Source organism: Pleuronectes platessa, chromosome 9 (genome assembly GCF_947347685.1).
Source record: "Pleuronectes platessa chromosome 9, fPlePla1.1, whole genome shotgun sequence".
Taxonomy (NCBI): domain Eukaryota; kingdom Metazoa; phylum Chordata; class Actinopteri; order Pleuronectiformes; family Pleuronectidae; genus Pleuronectes; species Pleuronectes platessa.
This window is the reverse complement of record NC_070634.1, coordinates 26,453,432-26,473,556: the sequence shown is the minus strand read 5'-3', so window position 1 is coordinate 26,473,556 and position 20,125 is coordinate 26,453,432. Positions and strand designations below refer to the sequence as shown.

The following is a 20,125-nucleotide window of genomic DNA, read 5'->3' as shown; positions in this document are numbered from 1 at the left end:
TGCTTTATTATCATTCCTGCTGTGATTCCTCCGATGAATGGGGGGAAAAGTAATTTGTATTCTAGCCCTATACTCTTCCCACTTTATTCTCTCCCCCGTTTCCTCCCCCTCCTCCTCCTCTCCCCTACAATAAGAATGTGAAAGTACATGATGCCAGGCTAGAGAGCCCCCCCCCCCCCCCCCCCCCCCCCCCCCCCCCCCCACACACACACACACTTTCTTCCTCACCCACCGACAATGGTCACCCTTGAGAAGGACCTTGCCATATGGACCAAGCATCTGGATTATACCAAGTTACCGGCAGCGTAGGGGGGGGGGGGGGGGGGGGTAATGGAGCCCTGGCAGGGGGAGGGGGAGTTACAGCACCGAGCAGCTGAACCCTCTGAAAAGCTCGAACTCTTATAAAGAGGTCCGGTGTTAAAGTGCTTGTCCTCAAGGGACGGATCAGTAAAACCAGTCCTCCATAATTCAGAGTGGGAACTCAACACCAGCTCCACCATTAAACAAACCCACACATCCAGTCTGTCAGGCCATTGAGGCCACAGCTCAGTTTATGATGGTAATCACATCCAGGGACACGTCCACGCACCAACAGCTCGTAGATCACCGGGTCTCCTCCGGTGCAGCGACACTCTGTGCTTCCTGTGGAACTCACTCTCCCTCCCTCACTCTCCCTCCCTCTCTCCTCTCTCTTCAGGGATCGAGCTGTGTCTGCCAGCTTGGCGGTTCTCCATGACCATGGTGGCCAGTTTTCTGATGGTGGGGGGGCAGCTCCTGATGCCGGGCGTGGCCGCTCTGTGCCGCAGCTGGCCGGACCGGGACGACTGGCAGGTGCTGCAGATAGTCATCATCAGCCCCTTCGTCCTGATGCTGCCCTACGTCTGGTGAGTCCCGCCCCCTGAGGGAAGCCACGCCGGGGCTGCTGGGAAGTGTGTGTGTGTGTGGGGGGGCAGATTCTTGTAGCGTTGAGCCAGGCGACAGCTTGTACACCACACAGCACTGAGCACACTCGGCTTGGACTCACAAACAATCCTCTCTTTCTCCTCTTGTTTTTCTGCTCCTCGCTCTCTGTCCCTTGTTTTTACAACACACTCTGTTCTCATCCATCTTTCCCTCTCGGCAGGATTTTTCCCGAGTCACTGCGCTGGTTGCTGGCCACCCGGCACTACAGGAGGTCCAAGGCCATGATGCTTCACATCGCCCGGAAGAACCAGGTCGACCTGACCACCGAGCCCAGCGGGGTGTTCACAGGTGAGGGTCGACTCCAGGAGGGGACGACAAACAAAGACGACAAACAACACGACAAACAAATAAAAAACAAGACGACAAACAAAGACCACAAAGAAGATGACAAAGAAGACGACAAACAAAGACGACAAACAAGACGACAACCAATTAACAAACAAGATGAAAGACAAGACGACAAACAGCACAACAAACAAGACGACAAACAAGACGACAAACAAGACGACACACAAGACGACACACAAGACGACAGACAAGACGACAGACAAGACGACAGACAAGACGACAAACAAGATGAAAGACAAGACGACAAACAGCACGACAAACAAGACGACAAACAAGACGACAAACAATTAACAAACAAGATGAAAGACAAGACGACAAACAAGACGACAAACAAAGACGACAAACAAGACCACAAACAAGACGACAACCAATTAACAAACAAGATGAAAGACAAGACGACAAACAGCACAACAAACAAGACGACAAACAATCCAAAATCCATCTGGTTCTGGGTTTTAAACTTCCAGTTGCTCATTTCGCGATGTGCGAATATATGCAATGAACACACAAAGACACTGACTCACATACAATGCAGTCCCCCCCCCCCCCTTCATGTGTCACATGTTCATGCCGTTCCCACCACAGTCATATGATGAAATTCAACTGCAACAAGGAACATGTCTTGTTTGAATATGAAGAAAACACAAATGAAGCAGCTGATGCATTTCATTCAAACTAGAAACAGAAACCAGGAGGTTTCCAGCCTGCACCTAGATTTGATATATTCACATGCATCTGTATAGAAATCAATAAATATCAATAAAGAATTTTTTTTTAATAACAATTTATATGTCAGCCACTTTAAGGAATCAGTATTTAATGTTCAAACCTTATGAGCTAATGAGAAATAACCATCAAAGTTGTCAAAGAGTGATGTTTTAAAATGTCTGAGCAATCGTCTAAAACTTAACAGCAGTATTGAAATCACCAGATTTATAATGAGATTCGTTGCTGAGCTCTTAGACACAGATCTTCTCTCCTCTCTCTGCCACCAACACATCTTCCTCCTCCTCCTCGGTGTCTGATTCATTGTCCCTGCGTCTCCCTGTGGCCGAGCAGGCAGATAGATGAAGAGCGTGGGCAGAGAGGACGTCCCACATCCGTCTTCAGGCCCCGCGGCACATTAAGCTTTGTCCCCGAGGTCCCTCAGCGGCCGCTCTCTCATTACCTCCTGAAAGAAAAGGTCTCACGCTCTTCGTTTCATGTCTCCTCCCAGAGCTGGAGCAGGAGCTGCACAAGAGGCCCCAGAGGACCTGCATCGTGAAGATGATGAGCACCAGGAACCTGTGGAAGAACATCGTGGTGCTGTGTGTCAACTCGTGAGTGTGTTGCCTTTGTGTCAGTTCCTTTGCTAATCAAAGCCGACATCTGTTGTGTGGAGAGCATGAATTACACATGAGCTCGTCCTCCAGAGAGGAATGAAGATGTGAGTGTGGGTGTCCCACGTCCCGGCCTCCTGTCTGATTTCCCTTCTGTCCGTCTGTGTGTCTCCTCTGAGCAGCCTGACAGGTTATGGGATCCACCACTGCTTCGCCCGCAGCATGATGGACCCGGAGGCGCAGCCGACTGCTCTGTGCCACGCAGACTACTACACCATGGCTGGCATCGCCGTGGCCACCTGCCTGGCAGTGTGCCCCCGCTGTGGGGCTGATGGGACGTCGGGGGGGGCTTCTCACCTTCATGATCATCACGGCCCTGGCTTCCCTGCTGCAGCTCGGCCTGCTCAACTGTGAGTTCTCACTAAAACTGAGACAAACAAATCCACATGGATTACAAATGAAAGAGCAAAACTGAAATGAAATGAAGAAGCACTACAGGAAAAACATCTGTGGGGGGGGGGGGGGGGCAGTGTAGCAAATAGTTTAAACAAGTCGACCACAATACACAAGGACGAAATCTCAAGGGGGGAATTATTTAATATATCTAATAAAGTTTAAGTTACAGGCAACAAAAATGAGCCTTTAGTGACTAAACTTGAGTTTCACGTTAAGAAAGACTTGTACACTATTGGCACTGTGCTTGCCCCCCCCCCCCCCCCCCCCCCGGTCATTAAATCAGTGCACCCTGCAGTTTACCTCTCGGTCTCATCGGAGCCTCGGCTGATTCCTCTTCCTCTGACCTACATCCACATCTCAGGCTTCAGCACTTCTCTCCTCAGATCGGTCCTCAAGGCTTTGTATTCTGAATTCTGCTTGTTCTGAGTCAGCACTGTTCTGTCCTTTGTGCTGAGTCATGACATCTTCTCCTCTCTTCTGTTTCCCAATGCCTTCTAATGGGATCCAGTGATCGGGAAGTACAGCCTTCGCCACGACACAGGTACGAACACGTGACACTAAACTAACTTCACGTTATTTGAATCACTCTGAGTTGTGTGTTTGTTTGTGTGCTCACCTCTCCTCACCTCCTCCTCCTCTTCTTCTTCTCCTCCACAGTTCTGCGAGACTCCCTGAACAGGAAGTTCTCGGTGGCGTTCTCCATCATCGGGATGTTCTCCTCTCACGCCGTCAGCACGCTCAGCATCTTCTTCTGTGCTGAAATCACCCCGACAGTCATCAGGTGAGTGCGGCTGCTCTTGGGGGGGGGGGGTCTGACTGCTCATTACACACATGAATACAGAGGCTGATGAAACACAGCAGGGGGGGGGCGCGCTGCCGTCTGGAATCACTCCCCCCTCTCTGCCTTTAGAGCTCTTATTTACTACCTGACAACTTTTTTAAGTGTTACTATAAAATGTGAGCCGAGCTTTGTCTTGGAAAAATATATTGAAAAACCTTTTTCTATCAGAGTCTGTGACATCTTTTAAAAAATAATTTATTAATCCTTGTGCAGTATTTTATCACCTACATGTGTTTTATTATGTTATTATAAATATGAATTATCAAAGACACAGTGTAGTCTTTTGACAGCTCACTGGCTCCATCTTGTGGTGGAACGTTGATCAACATGTGAGTGTGGCCTTGAAGCCCATTACAGCAACACAATGCTTTAACCAGTAAACTGTGAATAAAGACGGGTGACAAAAGTGAAGCCAAATCAAGATGATCGCCCCCTGGTGGCTGGCTGCAGTATAGGTCACTCCTCCATGTTAGCAGATGGGACTCCAACAAATCTAACAAGTCAAATGCTTGTGTCTGTGCAGGGGAGGAGGGCTCGGCCTGGTCCTGGCCAGCGCCGGCTTCGGGATGCTCACCGCTCCCATCATGGAGCTCCACAACCAGAAGGGCTACTTCCTGCACCACGTGATCTTCGCCTGCTGCACGCTGCTGTGCATCATCTGCCTGCTGCTGCTGCCGGAGCCGCGGGGCCAGCCGCTGCCGGAGAGCCTGGCCGACGGAGAGACCTTCACCCGGCAGACGCTGCTCCACCCCGGGGAGCAGCACCTCCTCCTCGTGAAGAGCGACAGGGACTACTCCCGCGTCCACGACACGCCCATACACCTCTTGACCACCGGGGGCGCTACAGTGGCAGCAGCCACCGCTCTGGCAGCGGTGCCGGCCTCGTATGCCCTGGCGACTGGAGGGGAGGTGATTGGAAATTGTGCCGTAGCCAATGGGGTGTGAGCGTCACAGCGACGCCCCACTTCTGTGCTTTTAACTGCTCAAGCATTAACCAGACTGAACCCCCCCCCCCCCCTGAAAGAAAGAAAGAGACTTTTGAAGGAAATGTTCCGATGAACTCTTGTGATGGTGTGAGACTGTGACGATGGTGATTTTGTGTAGTTTGTAGTGATTATGATTCTTCAGGAGTTGCCAAAAAATATGGTCCTGGACCACGTTGACCTGAAGTCAGTGTGTGGAACAGTATGAAGGTTCTCCAGTGGTGAGTCTCTCTCTCTCTCTCTCTGCCGAAAACAACGATGAGCGAACGAGCTCCTCTGTTCGTGGCTGTGACTCGTTGAAAGAGGATTTCATCTTGTGGTTCTTTATGAGTTGATTTGCACTAAACGTCCGAGACACAATCAGGTGTTTGTGATTTCCCCCGGGGGGCCGACACGTTGGGGGGGGGGGATCCAGGGATTGGCCGAAACCGCTACCCTTCTTTTTATTCTGCATGAACCGGCCCAGGTGGTTTCACACGTTCCCCTGTTCTCTATCTGTGAAGTCCGCTGTGGCACTTTACCCTCAGACGGTGACGCTCGGTGTGGATGTGTAGAAACTTCCTGCGGGTGTATGATGGTTGTCCCGATGAGGACAGCCGGAGACCTGGGAAGACGCCGTCTGTGGAGACCGAGCTAAAAACGAATCTGAGCGCTGAACGGACATCGAGTGCTTTGTCTTATGACGCGTCTCAGCATTCCAAAAGGCTTTATCACGATGGCTCTGTCGTTTTTATAAACACAAAAAACAACAGAGAATGTAATTTATGAAAACCAGTATTTATTTTGTCTCGCCACCCAGGGCAAAGTTTTTTGTTGTTTGAAATACCTCCTGGATCTCCACGTGTCCCCTGTGCTGTGGTGATGTGGTGAACCTGCTCCTGGGACATGTAACTTTAGCCAGAAAGCACAATATTTTACAGTTTTTTGAAATAAACGTTTGTGAGGATTAGAGTAGAGCCGCCGTGAAACTGGCCTAGTTGTGATTAGTGTACATTTATACACTTTACTATGGAAGTATCCTTTAGTACTGCATAGAGATGTAAGGTATGTAAACATCTGCCATTCTTTCATTATGTATGGATCATAGACTGTGTGTAAAGATGGACGCCATGACAGCTCCTTCAAAGTGAAGCCAAAGCATCTGGACCGCCCCCTGGTGGCTGGCTGCAGTACCGCTCTCAAATCCCTGCCTCCTCCATGCAAGTGGATGGGACACGAACCAAATTAAACAAAAATACATTAAATCAAATTAAGATGTGATTTATCTGATAAGATCACTACTGATGTCCTCTGAGGATGATTACAGCGTTCGTCTGGAGCGCCCCCTGGTGTCTAGCTGCAGTATAGATCATAAATCAGGCAATCTTTAAAAAAAAGTTGGTTATTTATTGATATTTAATGCTCTAAAAACAGGTTGAAACATCATGATTGACAGCTGAGACTGGATGAGAACACGTATCCACTAACTTCAATACCGCAACTCCCTCAGATTCCTATCTAGAATACTTTGGCTTCATTTCTGAATAGTGGGAGTAGGTGGTCGTCCATCTTTGCTCACAGTCTGGGGTCTGGACCATCGACCTTACTTCTAGAGGATATAAGCACATTGATCCACAGATGAAACAGATCATCCTGTGTTTTTAAAGTAGTGTTTAAGACACATGTATTTTCAACACAACTGTGCGGTTCAGTAGTTTGTATGTTTTCAACAACGAAACATGTGGAGGAAGAAAAAAAACTTGACCACTAATGTTTTCTAAGTGTTATTTTTTTAATATGATGCATTTGTACAAAAAGCCATAGGCCCTAAATGTTTTGATAATGAACCACTTAATTTATTATGTCAATAAAAGAACACACAATGTGACTGTGTGTGTGTTTTTTTTGTGTTACAGTAGAATCACAGTTTCTCAGGGGGTTGGACCGGCCATGTTCTCGTTCTCTCCTGAATGTCGTCAGTTCCGTATAAAAGAAGTTCAGTGAAGGATCAGAAATGTTCAGGGTGAAGCTCCAGCTCCTTTTTGATCCTGTTCTCCACCAGCAGGCCGAGGTTGGAGTCCGTCATTGGAAGACTGTAGCTCACGAAAACCTGCTTCTTGGTCTTTTTAGCTGCAAAACACGTAAAAATACACAATTGTTTCACTTTATTTGGACACAAATTCTTTTTTTTACTGTTGTAGTTTGTTATTTCCTCCAATATCAAACTAAGATCATCATGAAAACACAAAATAAAAACTATTTTTAGGATAAATATACAAATATTAAACATACAATTTAACTTTCTTGCTTAAATAGTGCTTTACAATTATAGCTGCCCTGCTGTGAAATACCATGTCGTTGTATTTATGTTGTTTCTCATCCACCACAAGCAGCTACTGGTTTTAACTTCTAAATCTGGTCTGAGATTTTATCACAGTCAACCATTTAATCTCTTTTAATCATGTGAAACATCATCGAACACATTCTTTCAACATGTCTCATCCTGTGAGGAGCAAACAAAGTCAAACTTGTTTCAGGACTTGAAGTGGTGGCAAAAAAATGAAGTGATTTTGAGCTGAAACATTAATACAGTTATTTATTAAGTCCAGAAAATATAACCACATGGGAACTTAAGAGATTTTTAACGACCTATTTGAACTGAATCATACACTCATCATTCTTTACCTAATCTCAGTGAGAGAGAATTGGGAGCAGTGTTGGACGGGTCCCCCAAGACCAACGTGGATAAAGGCATCGAGTCCTGCACACAGAAAAACAACAGTGGTTAGGGGGTTAGGGGGGGGGGGTTCTGCAAATACACACAAATAAATATAATTGTTGTATTGTTATGTCGCTCAGTGGAGCTCAGACCCCCGCAGGCGTTTTGAATTCAAACAAGCTGTGAATTACAAACACTCATTAATATCAGTCTTCTTAATATGTCTCATTCTTTCATCATGATCAATGAATGAATTATTCTCTGAGAAATCAAGGAAAACTTTGATGAACATCCAATCTCACAATGTTAGAGAGAGAAAAAAATCCTGTTCTTTCTTTACTTATGTTTATTTTCTTAATTCAAGTTACATATTTATTTGTATCTGTATTTTTTGGGGTACTTATGACGTATATGTTAAAATATACAATAAGAAACAATAAAAATAGTGATAATAACTTTTTCGGCAACAATAACCTTTAGATATCAGACGGCGATATTTGACATTTAAATTAAATGAAACCAGGTAACATATAGAAAGCCACAAATATAACAAAAACTACAATAATCTAACATATATGAATATGTGAACTTGTCAGGATCAGATTGAGAGAAAATGTGTTAAAATAATGTAAAAACAATATTATCAAATAAATGAGGGGACGGTTTTAAAGTCAGAATAACAGAACGAAATCCAAAGAGATTCAGTTTAATTACACATGAATCACAGAAAAGCAAATTAACTCTTTTAAAAAGCATATTACACATACATATTAACTTAATAATAATAACACAAAGTTTAAATTAAGCATTAATGTTCTCACCTGTGACCCTTAAACTTTCTGTGGTCAATATTCGTCATAATGTACAAACTTTAAACACATATTGATCATTTTGCAGAATTCATTTTCTAGTGTTTGTGATATTTTAATACTTTTCCTCATTTCACTGAGTCACACACTGATCTGTGGATCCACGACTGAACCGTTTCACCTGATCCCAGAGCAGCAGCTTCACAACAGAAGCTTCTGATGGTTAATAGATAATAAATAATAATAAACATAAAGAGTTCATATTGAGGTGGGATCTAGAACCTGCTGTCTGGGCGCGTGCTCATTTCACTCACACTCTTGCTGCTCATCGACACCGCCATGTTGGACAGAACCGGAGCGGAACCGACCCACAGGAAGAAGCCCCCGCTGAGCTTCATCACGTGGAAGTGCACGAGCTGCTCCAGGATCCGCTCGGAGAAGTTGTGGAGAGAAATGGTTTCCATCTTGGATCCGTGCAGCGCTTCAGACTTCGGGTTTCACTCCGAATCAAGAGTTTTCCTCAGGAACCGATTCAGCGAGAGAAGACGCAGAGAGACAGGCACTTCCGGGGTTTTCAGGCCCAATGAGTCGATCCACGACGAGCAGAGAGAGACACGGAGAGCAGAGTGCAGCACAACCGATCGACTGCAACAACACAATAATATTAAACTAAAATTAAAACTAAATAAAGTAAAGGAAAGGAAAGGGAAGTAAAAAATAAAATAAAATAAAACTGATCTAGTAAAGTGAAGTCAAATAAAACAAAATAAACTAAACTCAAGGAAAATTTGATAAAATAAAATACTACATACCAGATAGACATTTTAATAACATAAAAAATGTTTACAAGGTGAAATAAGTAAACCCCATAAATTCAGAAAAACTGAAGAAAATTCTAAGAGACTTTAATGTCTCATGAATCAAAGTAAAGCAGCAGATTATTTTCAATAGAATGAAGCAAAAGAAGAAAATAATATTTGACATCTTTGCTTGAAAAATAACACAGATCAATAGTCAATTATCAGATAAGTTAAAGATCAATTTATTGACCAATCTTTTCACTTTTATGTGTAACAGCCAAAAGAACAAATATTGCTGAGTAACATAAACGACAAACAAGGTACCACCTAATCTTTACAAAATTCAGATTTTTTACAGTAAAAGTATTTTGGAACTGAGCCAGGTAGAAATCAAACAAATGACTAAAGTAAATCTTTGAATATGAATATTTGCAGTGATCAGTTACCTAATAGACCTGATTGTCTCACTGTTTAAGTCATTCGTCCAAAAAGTCTTCCACCAGTTTGTTGAATTCCTCAGGGAACCTCAGGTGCAGATTGTGTTTCCCCTCTGGCATCAGATGTAATCTACATTTTGGACAGAAATAAAAAATGTTTTTCACATGTTAGCTTCATGTTTTTCTGAATTTGATATAGTTTGGTGGATTTTTAAATGTGTGAATGTTCTCACCGAGATCCCTTGATGTGTTTGTGGAGATACTGAGGGTGGAAGATGGGAACCATGGGGTCCTTCTCTCCGTGGACGATGAGGGTCGGACAGGTGATGAGGGGCAGACACTCCATGCAGATGCTCCCTAAGCAGGGGAGGTCAAAGTGAAAACCAGTTTACTCCCAGTGGGGGAAAGTAGGTGAGCTCTTGTGGCAAAAATGTACACAATTAAGTTTTTGTCCAGATGTGTCCATGTTTGTGCAAAACCCCCAAAATAATGAATCTGGAAAAAAAAGAAGTAACTGTTCCTCAACTCTTTGGATTTCAATCTCCTGGGAAAGGTCATTTAACATTGGACCACCAAAATGTCAGATCAAGATTAAGAATTAATAAACAAGAAAAAGATAGAACATTTTTGTTTCACCTTTTTTGGGCATTAAAGAAGAAATACTGCACATTGAGGCTCAAACTGGGCATCTCTAACTGGCAACCATTATTATATCCATATAATATATTTGAAAAAGTCTTTACATCCTAAATGTTATGAGGTAAACAGTCAGTGGTCTATAGCAGCACGACGTCAGCACCTTCTGGTCTCTTGATGAACTGCGTGACTCCGTCCACCCAGGCTGCCCAGGTTCCAGCAAAGACTTCTGCTCCGTACATGTCCTCCATAGGCTGCCTCATCCTGGCACTCCACTTGGAGACGTCCCGGACCGCTGGAGCCAAAGAATACACAGATTATTACATTAGATCGTGCACAGATTGAAAGGAAAGCCCAGGGGCCGTCAGTACCGTTGTAGAGGTCCAGGTCCTGCTGGGTGATGAAGGCGTTGGATCCCCACACCACCAGCTTGTGGACCAGGTCCGGGCTCCTGGCTGCTGCGATCAGAGAACTGATGCCTCCGTCGCTCCAGCCCAACAGAGAGAACTTAGAGAAACCCAGTGACTGCCGAGGAAATGACAAACGCTTTAAATCACAAGCAAACTGCTCCATGTTCACAGCAAACAGATATATGAGAGGAGACGGGGCTGCATTGAGAAGTGGATCCTCAAAGAGTTCTCATTGTTTTCATCCATTAACAGTACCTTTATTTAACCTTTGCATTATATTTATTAGAAATGTTGTTTTGCAGAACTCTTACTTTAAAGGAACCCTGGATATTTTAATTTCATCAATCTGTGAGAAGAATCTATTGATTTTAAATCACCTTCATCAGATCCACTGCATCTGCTGCATCTCGCTCGTAGAAGTCGGCGGGAAAGTCTCTGTCCGGGGGGCGGGACCGTCCGTGACCACGAGGGTCCCAGCCAATCACAGTGAAGCGTTCCTTGTTCAGAGACTTGAGCTGAGGTCCGAAATCGGTCCTCGAGCTTCCTGTGGTGGAAAAGACCAAAGAACACGTTACACTAGTATGACTCGAGGAGGTGATCGTATGTTCTTTACACACTGCAACATGGATGTTGACGTGTTTACCCAGAGCTCCAGGAAGCAGCAGCACGGCGTGTTGCCCTCGACCCGTCTGCTCGTAGAACAGATCCACGCCGTTCACACGCTGCCGGGCCGAGGCCCCTGAGGACGAGCTGCAGGGAGACACACAGTCAGGAAGTCCCAGGCAATATGATGAAAGAATATGTTCATAAAAACTGTAAACATGTCAGTGCTGTGCAGGTCAAACTGAGAAAAAACATTGATAAAACAACAGAGACCTTAACATAGAATAGATAACATAGAATATAATATATAAAAACCCTTAAAAACATGAAGACAGTAAAAGTCTTTACTACAATAAATATATGATGTCAAGTCTAATACACATCTTTGTATATAATTAAATATAATACTGATTATGAATATAACTATAATGCAAAATCATAATAATGGATACTACTACAAATTTCAAATACAAATGTTTCCTAACAGCTGAAGGGGAATGATGAAATGCAGAGCAGGAATTTCAGAGGTTAAAGTTCACTCTCTCTCTCTCTCTCTCTCTCTCTCTCTCTCTCTCTCTCTCTCTCTCTCTCTCTCTCTCTCTCTCTCTCTCTCTCTCTCTCTCTCTCTCTCTTAAAGAATCGTGCAAAACAGAAAACGGTGAGTTTAAAAATAACAAAACAACTGAATATTTACCAGTAAGTTCGAGCTGCTGTCAGGACCCTGATCGTGTCGGGTCTGAGATTCAAGAAACGTCCAGTGAGCACAAACCGAGCCATGACTGAGAGAGAGAGAGAGAGAGAGAGAGAGAGAGAGAGAGGGAGAGGGAGGTGCACACACACACGAGGGGAGAGAGAGAGAGTGAACTTTGACCGAAGACGTTCAGGAAGCTGGTTTCACGTTGGGACTTTCACGTCATCTTGCTCGTTGATGGAAATTTAAAGTGAAAGTGTCCAAATTACCGGAAGTACAAATATCCTTCACATAAAGTTGCACGTTTAACTAAATGTGTTTGTTTACATCCGGTTCCTTCAAATGATCTTCTGCTTGGCTTTTACTTCACAGGTAGAATTATGATCTTTAATGAATCTCCTTAAACAAAATGGTCATGTGACGTTATGTCGTGTTATGGAGAACAACAAAAATATGCAAAAATATAATGAAACATGCAATATCAGAATTAAAGTGTCAATGAAGAGATGCATCTTGATGAAACTCTTGTGACTGAAAGTGAAACGTGATGAGTTATGAGCTGAGCACGGACACTTGTGACCTTTCACAGTTTTATGATGAAGTTCTCATGGTTTTCTATGACTCAGCAGAGAGGGGGGGGGGGGGGGGGGGGGTCATGTTGGTTGCTGTACTCAAACTGACCACTAGGTGCCGCTAAATCCTTCACACTTTGGACACTGCACTGTGCATTAACCATGACCTCATGATGGCACCACGTGAAAACAATAGCTTGTTAACATGTTAAACTGTTTTTGAGATGATTGATTCTCAGTTTTTTGACGAACAGGAGTCGTCCTCACTCCCAGTATCCTGTTCTCAGTGGGTTCAGTAAAACCATTAAACATTATCTGCAGCTTCTTCTTCCAATCACTGGGTTTTATGACAGTTTAGAACATTTGCGTTCATTATTCTCTGTTATTTGATAAAGCAAGAACTATTACGGAATTTAAAGTTTATTCTGATTTTTGTTTTACTTTGGTCCATGTCTCATCTGCATGGTGGGGGGGGGTGAGCTACACTGAATCCAGCCAGCAGGGCCTGCCGCTCTGTGAGGAGCTGTTCAGACTCACACTCACCCGCTGCTCTTTTTGTAAACGCCTCCACTCTGCTCTGTCAGAGCGTCGGAGCCTCACACAGGAACACACGAGCTATAAATACCACCATCGCCTCAGAGCGACGTGTCGGAGAGACGCAGCAGAATTTACTGGAAGTGCAGCGACTGGTGCAGATTCCACTGGATGTCCACTGCACATCAACACATTCACAATATAGAGGGGGGGGGGGGGGATTCTTTTATTCTTTAATTATAATATACAATAAGGTTATAAGTGTCATCAAACAGTCGAGAGAATGTAGCTCCACCTAACAGTCTCCTTATGAAACCATCATTTAAATCGGCTGGGTGTCGGTTTGTATTTGGATTAACTACAATATTATATATTATATCTTATGTTCATCAGTCCAAAATATGGTATTATAATGTATTAGGTCCCAGACTGAAATATCTCAACGTTTACAGGACGCTTTACCGTGAAATTAAGAATAAATGTTTGTGGTTTCAGCTGTTTTCAGACATTGACTCTGGAAAATTGAGTCTGAAAATTGGGTCTGTACATATTCGTCTTTCCCATATGGAGATTGTTCGGGTCATTCAGGCGAGGGGGCGGAGCCTATAGAGCAGCAGGAAGCAGGACATGACGTATAAATCATGTGTTTTTGTTTACACCAACGTTTACATTACTTCAAGTCGACGTCTTCTACGTCTGTTTGTCCCTTTTATTCATCTTCAGATATTTGTAATCCTCCAATTTTAGAAATGTAAAAAAATATCCTCAACTCTCCCCCTCGCTCGGTTTCTCTAGAAACCAGCCCCTCTGGAAAAACTCTGGAATCTTCGGCGTAAGCAGCTGAACCAACAGACAGAGAACATCTCGTCCCTGCTGCTTGTAAACATGAGCCGAGTCTGACTTCGTAGTAAAGCAAATGTTTCAGGGTATTTTTAGCCCGAGGACACGGCTCCAGGAATGCTTCACTTTTCACTTCATCTTTGTTTCAGTCTCAAAACTCGTGGCAGCCGCAGATCGGATCCAAAAGGATCAGATCAAAATATCCATTCATCAACAAGCTGGACCTGTCGGCGCTGAGGGAACAGGAGCAGGATCTGTGCTCATGTGTGTTTCATCAGAGGAGACGGTTTATGAGACAACATGTCAACGCGTCCCAGCAGGTCCAGATCTGACTTGGCACCTTGGTGGGACACTGGGTTCCTCATGGAGCTCTGCAGGTTTGTACAGATGGATCTCTGGCCTTCATCTGGGGCATCATGATGTCACTTCATGTGAGGAGCTCCCTTCAGACTTTTAAACTTTACAGAAAAACCTTTACAACACACGAGAGTCAAGAAAGACAGTAAAACATCTTATGTCTCCTTTACATTAGAATCCACTGAGGTGACGCGTGTTCTCTGAGCCTCATTAAGACGTTTACATCATAGCACCTCAGCAGATAGTGATATCCAGGCCTGACCCTCTGGCCTGAGACCATCTTTGTCTCGTCGGCATGTGCAGATCCACGTCCCGTGACTCGCTCCCGGGCTAAATATACTCGTCCCTCTGCGAAGGTCACGTTTCGTCATGCGGAGCAACAAGTTCTCAACGAGGTGCCAGCGAGGCGTGGAAGGCTTTATGACCTGCAGCCTCTCACACACGAGGCGTCAGAGGATGAAGTCGCTGCTCGTGACTGATTAGCTTCAGGTTGAAGGAGTTCGATGGAGATAAAAGCTGCTGCAGCTCAGGATGATGTCGATCCAGTGACCGGCTCCTGAAGCTAGGACTTTACATTGTGACCTGTGCTGAAGGCTTCCTGACACATCCGGTAGAGATGGGTAACGGAATAAACAAGGTGCAGTATCCTGAAGTCATATTAAATCCATAAAAACTTAAATCAGTTAAATCAGCTTCTGAATCATTGATTTAACCGGATGTTAAACTTTCTGCAGGTTCTGCCGAATCTCTACCTGGGAAATATCAAAGGTGAGTGAAGCATTGACTGGTTCTCAGGATCAGAGTGTGTTTCAGTTCCTCGTGAGAGACGCGGGCACCGAGCTCGGTTTCTATAGAGCGGAGATCACACAGAGTATTTTAGTGATTAAAGGTTTTTCAGCAGCTGGAGGAAACTGCTTGTGAGAGCTGGTTCTAGAGAGCTCACGAGGGTTGCTGTGTGTGTGTGGGGGGAGGGGGGAGGGGGGGGGGGTGCCCCGCGCTGTCGGGGTGTCCCCGGTGTGAACGGCCTCCAGCACATGGGATGAAGACGTGTGGAAGTGACAGCACCACCAGGGTCTCTGCTGCTTCACCAGCCTCGTGACAAACTCTCAACATGTTGGATTCACTTCTGAGGTTTGAGCAGAAAACTGCATCCAAGTTAAAAAACTAAAAGAAGATTCTGAAGCTATTTAATGCAAATTTCACCTCAAAAAATGAATAATTACCATAAAAACCGAGTTTGGACCTAAAAGCTGAATAAGTGTGTTGTGTTGTTTAAGAAAATAAACCTACACAGTTCATATAAAGTAATGTAAAATGTGGTCGAACTAAATATGTGATTTAACCACGTGTAACCAAACAGGAGATTCACCGCCTCATTTTATTAAGAGGAATCAAACGGAGTCGCCAACATGTGAGTTTATTAATTATCCTGTTGATCCTCTGGATTTCTTTAAAATCCCTTAAACACACTTGTCTGCTAAATAAGCTTTAACTTTGTCGCAGATGTTTAAAATTCTACTTTACTGAGTTTTAAAAAGAAACGTCTGGGAGTCGTACCCTGAACCCACCAGCAATTTCAAAATCTTTTGAGTTTACTTTTCAAATTCAGGTATTTTTTGCTGCTTCAAAACCTTTTAATTTAATAAACTTTTTTAAACTGCAGTTTTTTTGTTGCAAAAAAGGAAACTGGAGTTAAATATGTAAACATGTTTAACTCACATGACCTGGATGAAGGAGAATCTTCATAGATTAGATTGCAAAGGTTTTTAATTTAGCTTTAATCTACAGGTGCTTTAATCTTGCTTCTGCAGATATTACATAATAAAGGTCACATGTGTCGTGACAGCTTTTGTCTTTGACTTCGATGTGATATCAGTTTCCCGACAGCCCATAAAAAGATTGATCTGGTGACCACTGGCTCGGGGTCGCCCTCTGACCTTGAGGCCGTTGAGCCGCTCGGCCTCACAGATGTTGGATCTTCTTCTTCTGCCGTCAGATGTTATTTGTGTCTCACGGTTCCTCTGCAGATAGAATGTGCAACAGGATCACTGGAGGATTTACTGTGAGTCATGTATCTGTCAGGCGGGTTGGCTGCAGCTGAACGTGGCATCGTCCTGCATCCTGCCAACTTGCAAAGCATGAGCACACAGAGGTGAAGACACATCTGTCCAAGGTGGAGAACACTTGGCTTCCTTTCAAAGAACAAAATTTGATTAGAACAATTACTGTTTCTTGCTTTTGGGCCAAGCTGCGGCCCTGTTTTAGAAACATTGGTTTTCCGGTTTTTCTTTCAGTTCAAAACCAGAGTAGAAAACTCTGAGGGCCACATTTGCTTGGGACACATTTGAAGAAGGGGGGGGGGGGGGGTTGTTGATGGGTAGAAGGTGCTTAATTTAGGTTTGATACTAGAAGAGTTCATTTGTGATTGGACGGGCGGATTATTTGCAATTTCTTGTTTTTCTGTCCCCAGATGCTCGAGACAAGGAGCTGCTGGCTCAGCACAACATCAGACACATCTTGTCCATCCACGACACAGCTGCACCCGTCCTGGAGGTGAGATCCTCTCTGTGTGTGTGTGTGTGTGTGTGTGTGTGTGTGTGTCGACCTGTGACCCCGTGACCCCTGACCCCCGACGTGAATCCACAGCCTCCTCTCCACAGTGCCAAGTCATCTCGATCGATTTCAAATCATTGATAAATTAGGTCCAGAAAACAATCTTCACATTCATCAGAAGAGAAACTGAAAAGACAAGAAGAAAATCAACACGATTAAATGTCCAAAGCAGATTGTTGACATTTTGTTTCTAAAAAATAAAGATAATTAACTGGTTATTAAAGTAGGTGAGATCATTAAACAGAAATATAATCAGGAAGGGGCACAGTCTGATATAGTTTATGTTTATTAACAGAACATTTCAATAATGTTCTTATTTTGATTTGACTTGTCACCTGGAATTCAGCCAGTTTCAAGTTTTTCTTAGATTCCACCAAATATCTGAGAATTAATGGAATATAGAATAAACTAAATTTATCACACAAGCAGTTTGAAATCCATAAAGTCCTAAAAGTGGAACTGCATTAAAGAAAATGTATATAATATTCTTTACTTACTTCTCTTCTGCAACATTTACCTTTATTCTTACTACAATTATATATTGTACATATTGAAATAAAGCTTCTGTGATGTTATTTTCTCAATTTAACTACATTATAAAGATTAAAAAATCCAATCCCACACTTTTAATGTATATAAACCTGTAATCATTTCTCTACTGATGAATTTGAACTTCTCCTTCCTCTCTCCGTGACATTTTTGAAAATCTCGAGATCTTCTCTCAGCGTTTCACAACTTTCATCTTTTCTCGTTGAAAGCGAGCATGAGAAAGAATCCAGAGGTTCCAGAGCACTTTCTCCGTCCGTGCTCGTGTGTTTCACCGAACGCTGAAGAGAAACAGCAACTTGTGCGACGGTATCACTACTTAAACTGGTCAACCACCAAAACCCTTTCAAAAGGGACTGGGTCTGAACTCAGCCCAGAGACGCTGCTCGTTCATCGGCTCCTGTAGAAATCCTCTTCACGTGTTTTTAAAGTGACTCGCAGCTTCTCTGAGTTCTGTGGCTCAGCGATGACTCAGCTCGGGTCAAACTGGTGGATTTGCATGTAACGGTCAAACTGCTGACTGGTTTGATTTCTGGGGAAAACAGCTCGATGGTTCCTGACAGAGGAAATCAAGAATTTGCAACCTGCGAACATCTGAGGTCGGACGTTCGATTTACAAGAGATCTGATCAACAAGAGCATCTCGGAGCTCATCCACAACTAATATGAACATTGTGTGTACACAAGCATGTGTGTGGGTGTGTGTCTGTGTGTGTCTGTGTGTGTGTGTGTTAGTGTATCACTGAGTCATGGTGAGTTTTGAAGAACGACAAAATGACTAATGAACAAAGATTTGCGTTCTCTTCAATATTTCTCCCGTGATTACAATAACTCTGACATGCTTCTTCAATATGTGCATCTCTTAGAGTGTGTGTCTACTGTGTGTGTGTGTGTGTGTGTGGTGTGTGTGTGTGTGTGTGTGTGTGTGTGTATGGTGCAGGTATTACTCAGGTTGTGGGGACAGTGTAAAAGAGTAAACTTTAAGTTGAAGACAAGTTTTAAGTGAAATGTCTCCGAAGTCATATGTGTGTGTGTGCGTGTGTGTGTGCGTGTGTGTGTGTGTGCGTGTGTGTGAGTGTGTGTGTGTGTGTGTGAGTGTGTGTGTGAGTGTGTGTGTGAGTGTGTGAGTGTGTGTGTGTGTGTGTGAGTCAGTCTTTTGGATTTTTCACTGAGTCCATGGTTGAGTTTTGAAAACTGACTATGCAAAGATTTAAGAACTCTTCTCTGTATTTGTTCGCAAAGCTTGACTCTTCCTGTCGGTGAACACGTTAAATAATAATAATAATAATAATAATAATATTAATTTCCTCCTCCTCACTATACAAACCAAACCTGACAATAAATAATAAATAAATACATGAATAATCAAAGTAAAACTTAAAATCAGATTTAGAGACAATAACACAGGAGTAATGTTACTGATGATCTTTCATTTGCATGTTTATTACCGTGTTAGAGTGTGTTAAGTGTGTGTGTGTGATTGTGTGTGTTTGCTGCAGTTGTTTGTGGTTTTGTCTTCGTGTGAGTGCGACCTGTCCTGTCTTCACCACTTCCAGAGCTCGCTGTGTCCCAGAGGAGCTCTGGGGTTTTTGCAGCGCTGCAGTCATAACGGGACGAGCTAGTTTCTGTCCAGTGTGCACATACCGTCAGCTGCCAGGTGCACTGAGCTTACAAACACACACATATAGACACATATAGGACACACAAACACACACACACACACGCAGGCAAACATCTTAATGCCGTACGAGTCCGGGCTCTGCACAGCGGGGTCAGCATGGTTCACGTCTTCAGGGGCCGTCCCGCTCACCCAGAAACAAGAAGTGAGTTAGAGTCAGGATTTAAACCAACAACCCTCTGAGCTGCCGCGTGATGTTGTGTAGTAAAACTTCTCAGGTTTGTCTGCGTTGAAATATTAAAGTTAAGTTTGAGTGTAAACTTTTTCCGTCCCTCACCAGGACATGAGGTACCTGTGTATATCTGCTGCTGATCACTCCAAGCAAGACCTGTGAGTACTTCATCACACTTACACCTGTGTACATGTGTATCTACTGCAGGTACTGTATGAAGTACAAATACTTTAAACTTCTATATAAGTTCTGAAGTATCAAAGAGTGCAACGTTTTAATCAAAAGCAAATTAACAAGAGTCGAATTATAATTTTCAGGATCTAAATCACAAACTGTAAATACAAAGTGAAGCTGAAGCATCTCGATCGCCCCCTGGTGGCGGGCTGCAGTGTAGGTCGTAAGCCCCGCCTCCTCCATGTTAGCAGATGGGACACGGAACAAATTAAAAGTTCAAATACAAATTATTCTCACGCTGACGTATGTTCAAGTGTTCAAGTCTCAGATCAATTTGGTTTGATGTCAAATATAAAAACATGCTGAGACGTCTTGATTGACATCTGAGACTGACTGACGATTGGTCGAGCCTGTTTATGGGCGGGACCACGATGTAGATGCATTTTATTTACAGTATCTGGTTTAAAGCTGAAAAAAGCTGGTAATATCAACTTAACTTTTATTTTATTTTGACCTCAAATGTGAAAGTAAACATCAGAAAATAAAACAGTAAATCTATGAAGTCCTTTGTGTGAAGGTTCCATGTTATTAGTGGAATATGAACAACTGCAGGTATCAATAAACTTACAGGTAATTGTGTTGTTTAT

The 20,125-nt window shown here is 43.6% G+C and overlaps 3 protein-coding genes and 1 pseudogene across 3 annotated transcripts in view; 2 read left to right on the top strand and 2 right to left on the bottom strand.

The window, feature by feature from the left end:
* The first annotated feature begins 237 nt into the window (after positions 1–237).
* LOC128448726 (solute carrier family 22 member 23-like) lies at positions 238–4,871 on the top strand (annotated as a pseudogene).
* A 1,403-nt stretch (positions 4,872–6,274) lies between these two features.
* psmg4 (proteasome (prosome, macropain) assembly chaperone 4) lies at positions 6,275–9,013 on the bottom strand. The gene is made up of 3 exons (XM_053430497.1): positions 8,731–9,013; positions 7,574–7,649; positions 6,275–7,018 (listed from the first exon to the last, which is right to left on the bottom strand). Exons 1-3 carry the CDS (start codon positions 8,878–8,880, stop codon positions 6,897–6,899), a joined length of 348 nt encoding a protein of 115 aa, XP_053286472.1. The 5' UTR covers positions 8,881–9,013; the 3' UTR covers positions 6,275–6,896.
* Positions 9,014–9,434: 421 nt separating this feature from the next.
* On the bottom strand, positions 9,435–12,216 carry bphl (biphenyl hydrolase like). Its single transcript, XM_053430555.1, has 7 exons — positions 11,997–12,216; positions 11,343–11,449; positions 11,077–11,243; positions 10,661–10,814; positions 10,453–10,584; positions 9,887–10,010; positions 9,435–9,783 (listed from the first exon to the last, which is right to left on the bottom strand). The coding sequence occupies exons 1-7, from the start codon at positions 12,077–12,079 to the stop codon at positions 9,693–9,695; spliced, it is 858 nt and encodes a 285-aa protein (XP_053286530.1). The 5' UTR covers positions 12,080–12,216; the 3' UTR covers positions 9,435–9,692.
* The window catches only part of LOC128448035 (dual specificity protein phosphatase 22-B), a 10,446-nt gene continuing 2,243 nt past the window's right edge, over positions 11,923–20,125 (top strand). The window contains exons 1-5 of the mRNA XM_053430556.1: positions 11,923–11,960; positions 14,089–14,933; positions 15,031–15,064; positions 16,767–16,849; positions 19,413–19,462. Coding sequence (XP_053286531.1) covers positions 14,913–14,933; positions 15,031–15,064; positions 16,767–16,849; positions 19,413–19,462 — 188 coding nt within the window. The 5' untranslated portion in view covers positions 11,923–11,960; positions 14,089–14,912. The remainder of the gene's footprint in view (positions 11,961–14,088; positions 14,934–15,030; positions 15,065–16,766; positions 16,850–19,412; positions 19,463–20,125) is intronic.

Bases quoted from the DNA above. Each gene is read 5' to 3' on its own strand.
- psmg4 (XM_053430497.1), bottom strand. From the start codon at position 8,880: ATGGAAACCATTTCTCTCCACAACTTCTCCGAGCGGATCCTGGAGCAG. The intron at 7,650-8,730 runs GTGAGTGAAATG...TTCTGTGTGCAG, and splicing joins TGTCGATGAGCAGCAAGAGT to GACTCGATGCCTTTATCCAC. The intron at 7,019-7,573 runs GTAAAGAATGAT...CGTGTTTTGCAG, and splicing joins TTCTCTCTCACTGAGATTAG to CTAAAAAGACCAAGAAGCAG.
- bphl (XM_053430555.1), bottom strand. From the start codon at position 12,079: ATGGCTCGGTTTGTGCTCACTGGACGTTTCTTGAATCTCAGACCCGAC. The intron at 10,585-10,660 runs GTACTGACGGCC...CTTTGGCTCCAG, and splicing joins GGACCTGGACCTCTACAACG to CGGTCCGGGACGTCTCCAAG. The intron at 9,784-9,886 runs GTGAGAACATTC...TCCAAAATGTAG, and splicing joins AAACACATCAAGGGATCTCG to ATTACATCTGATGCCAGAGG.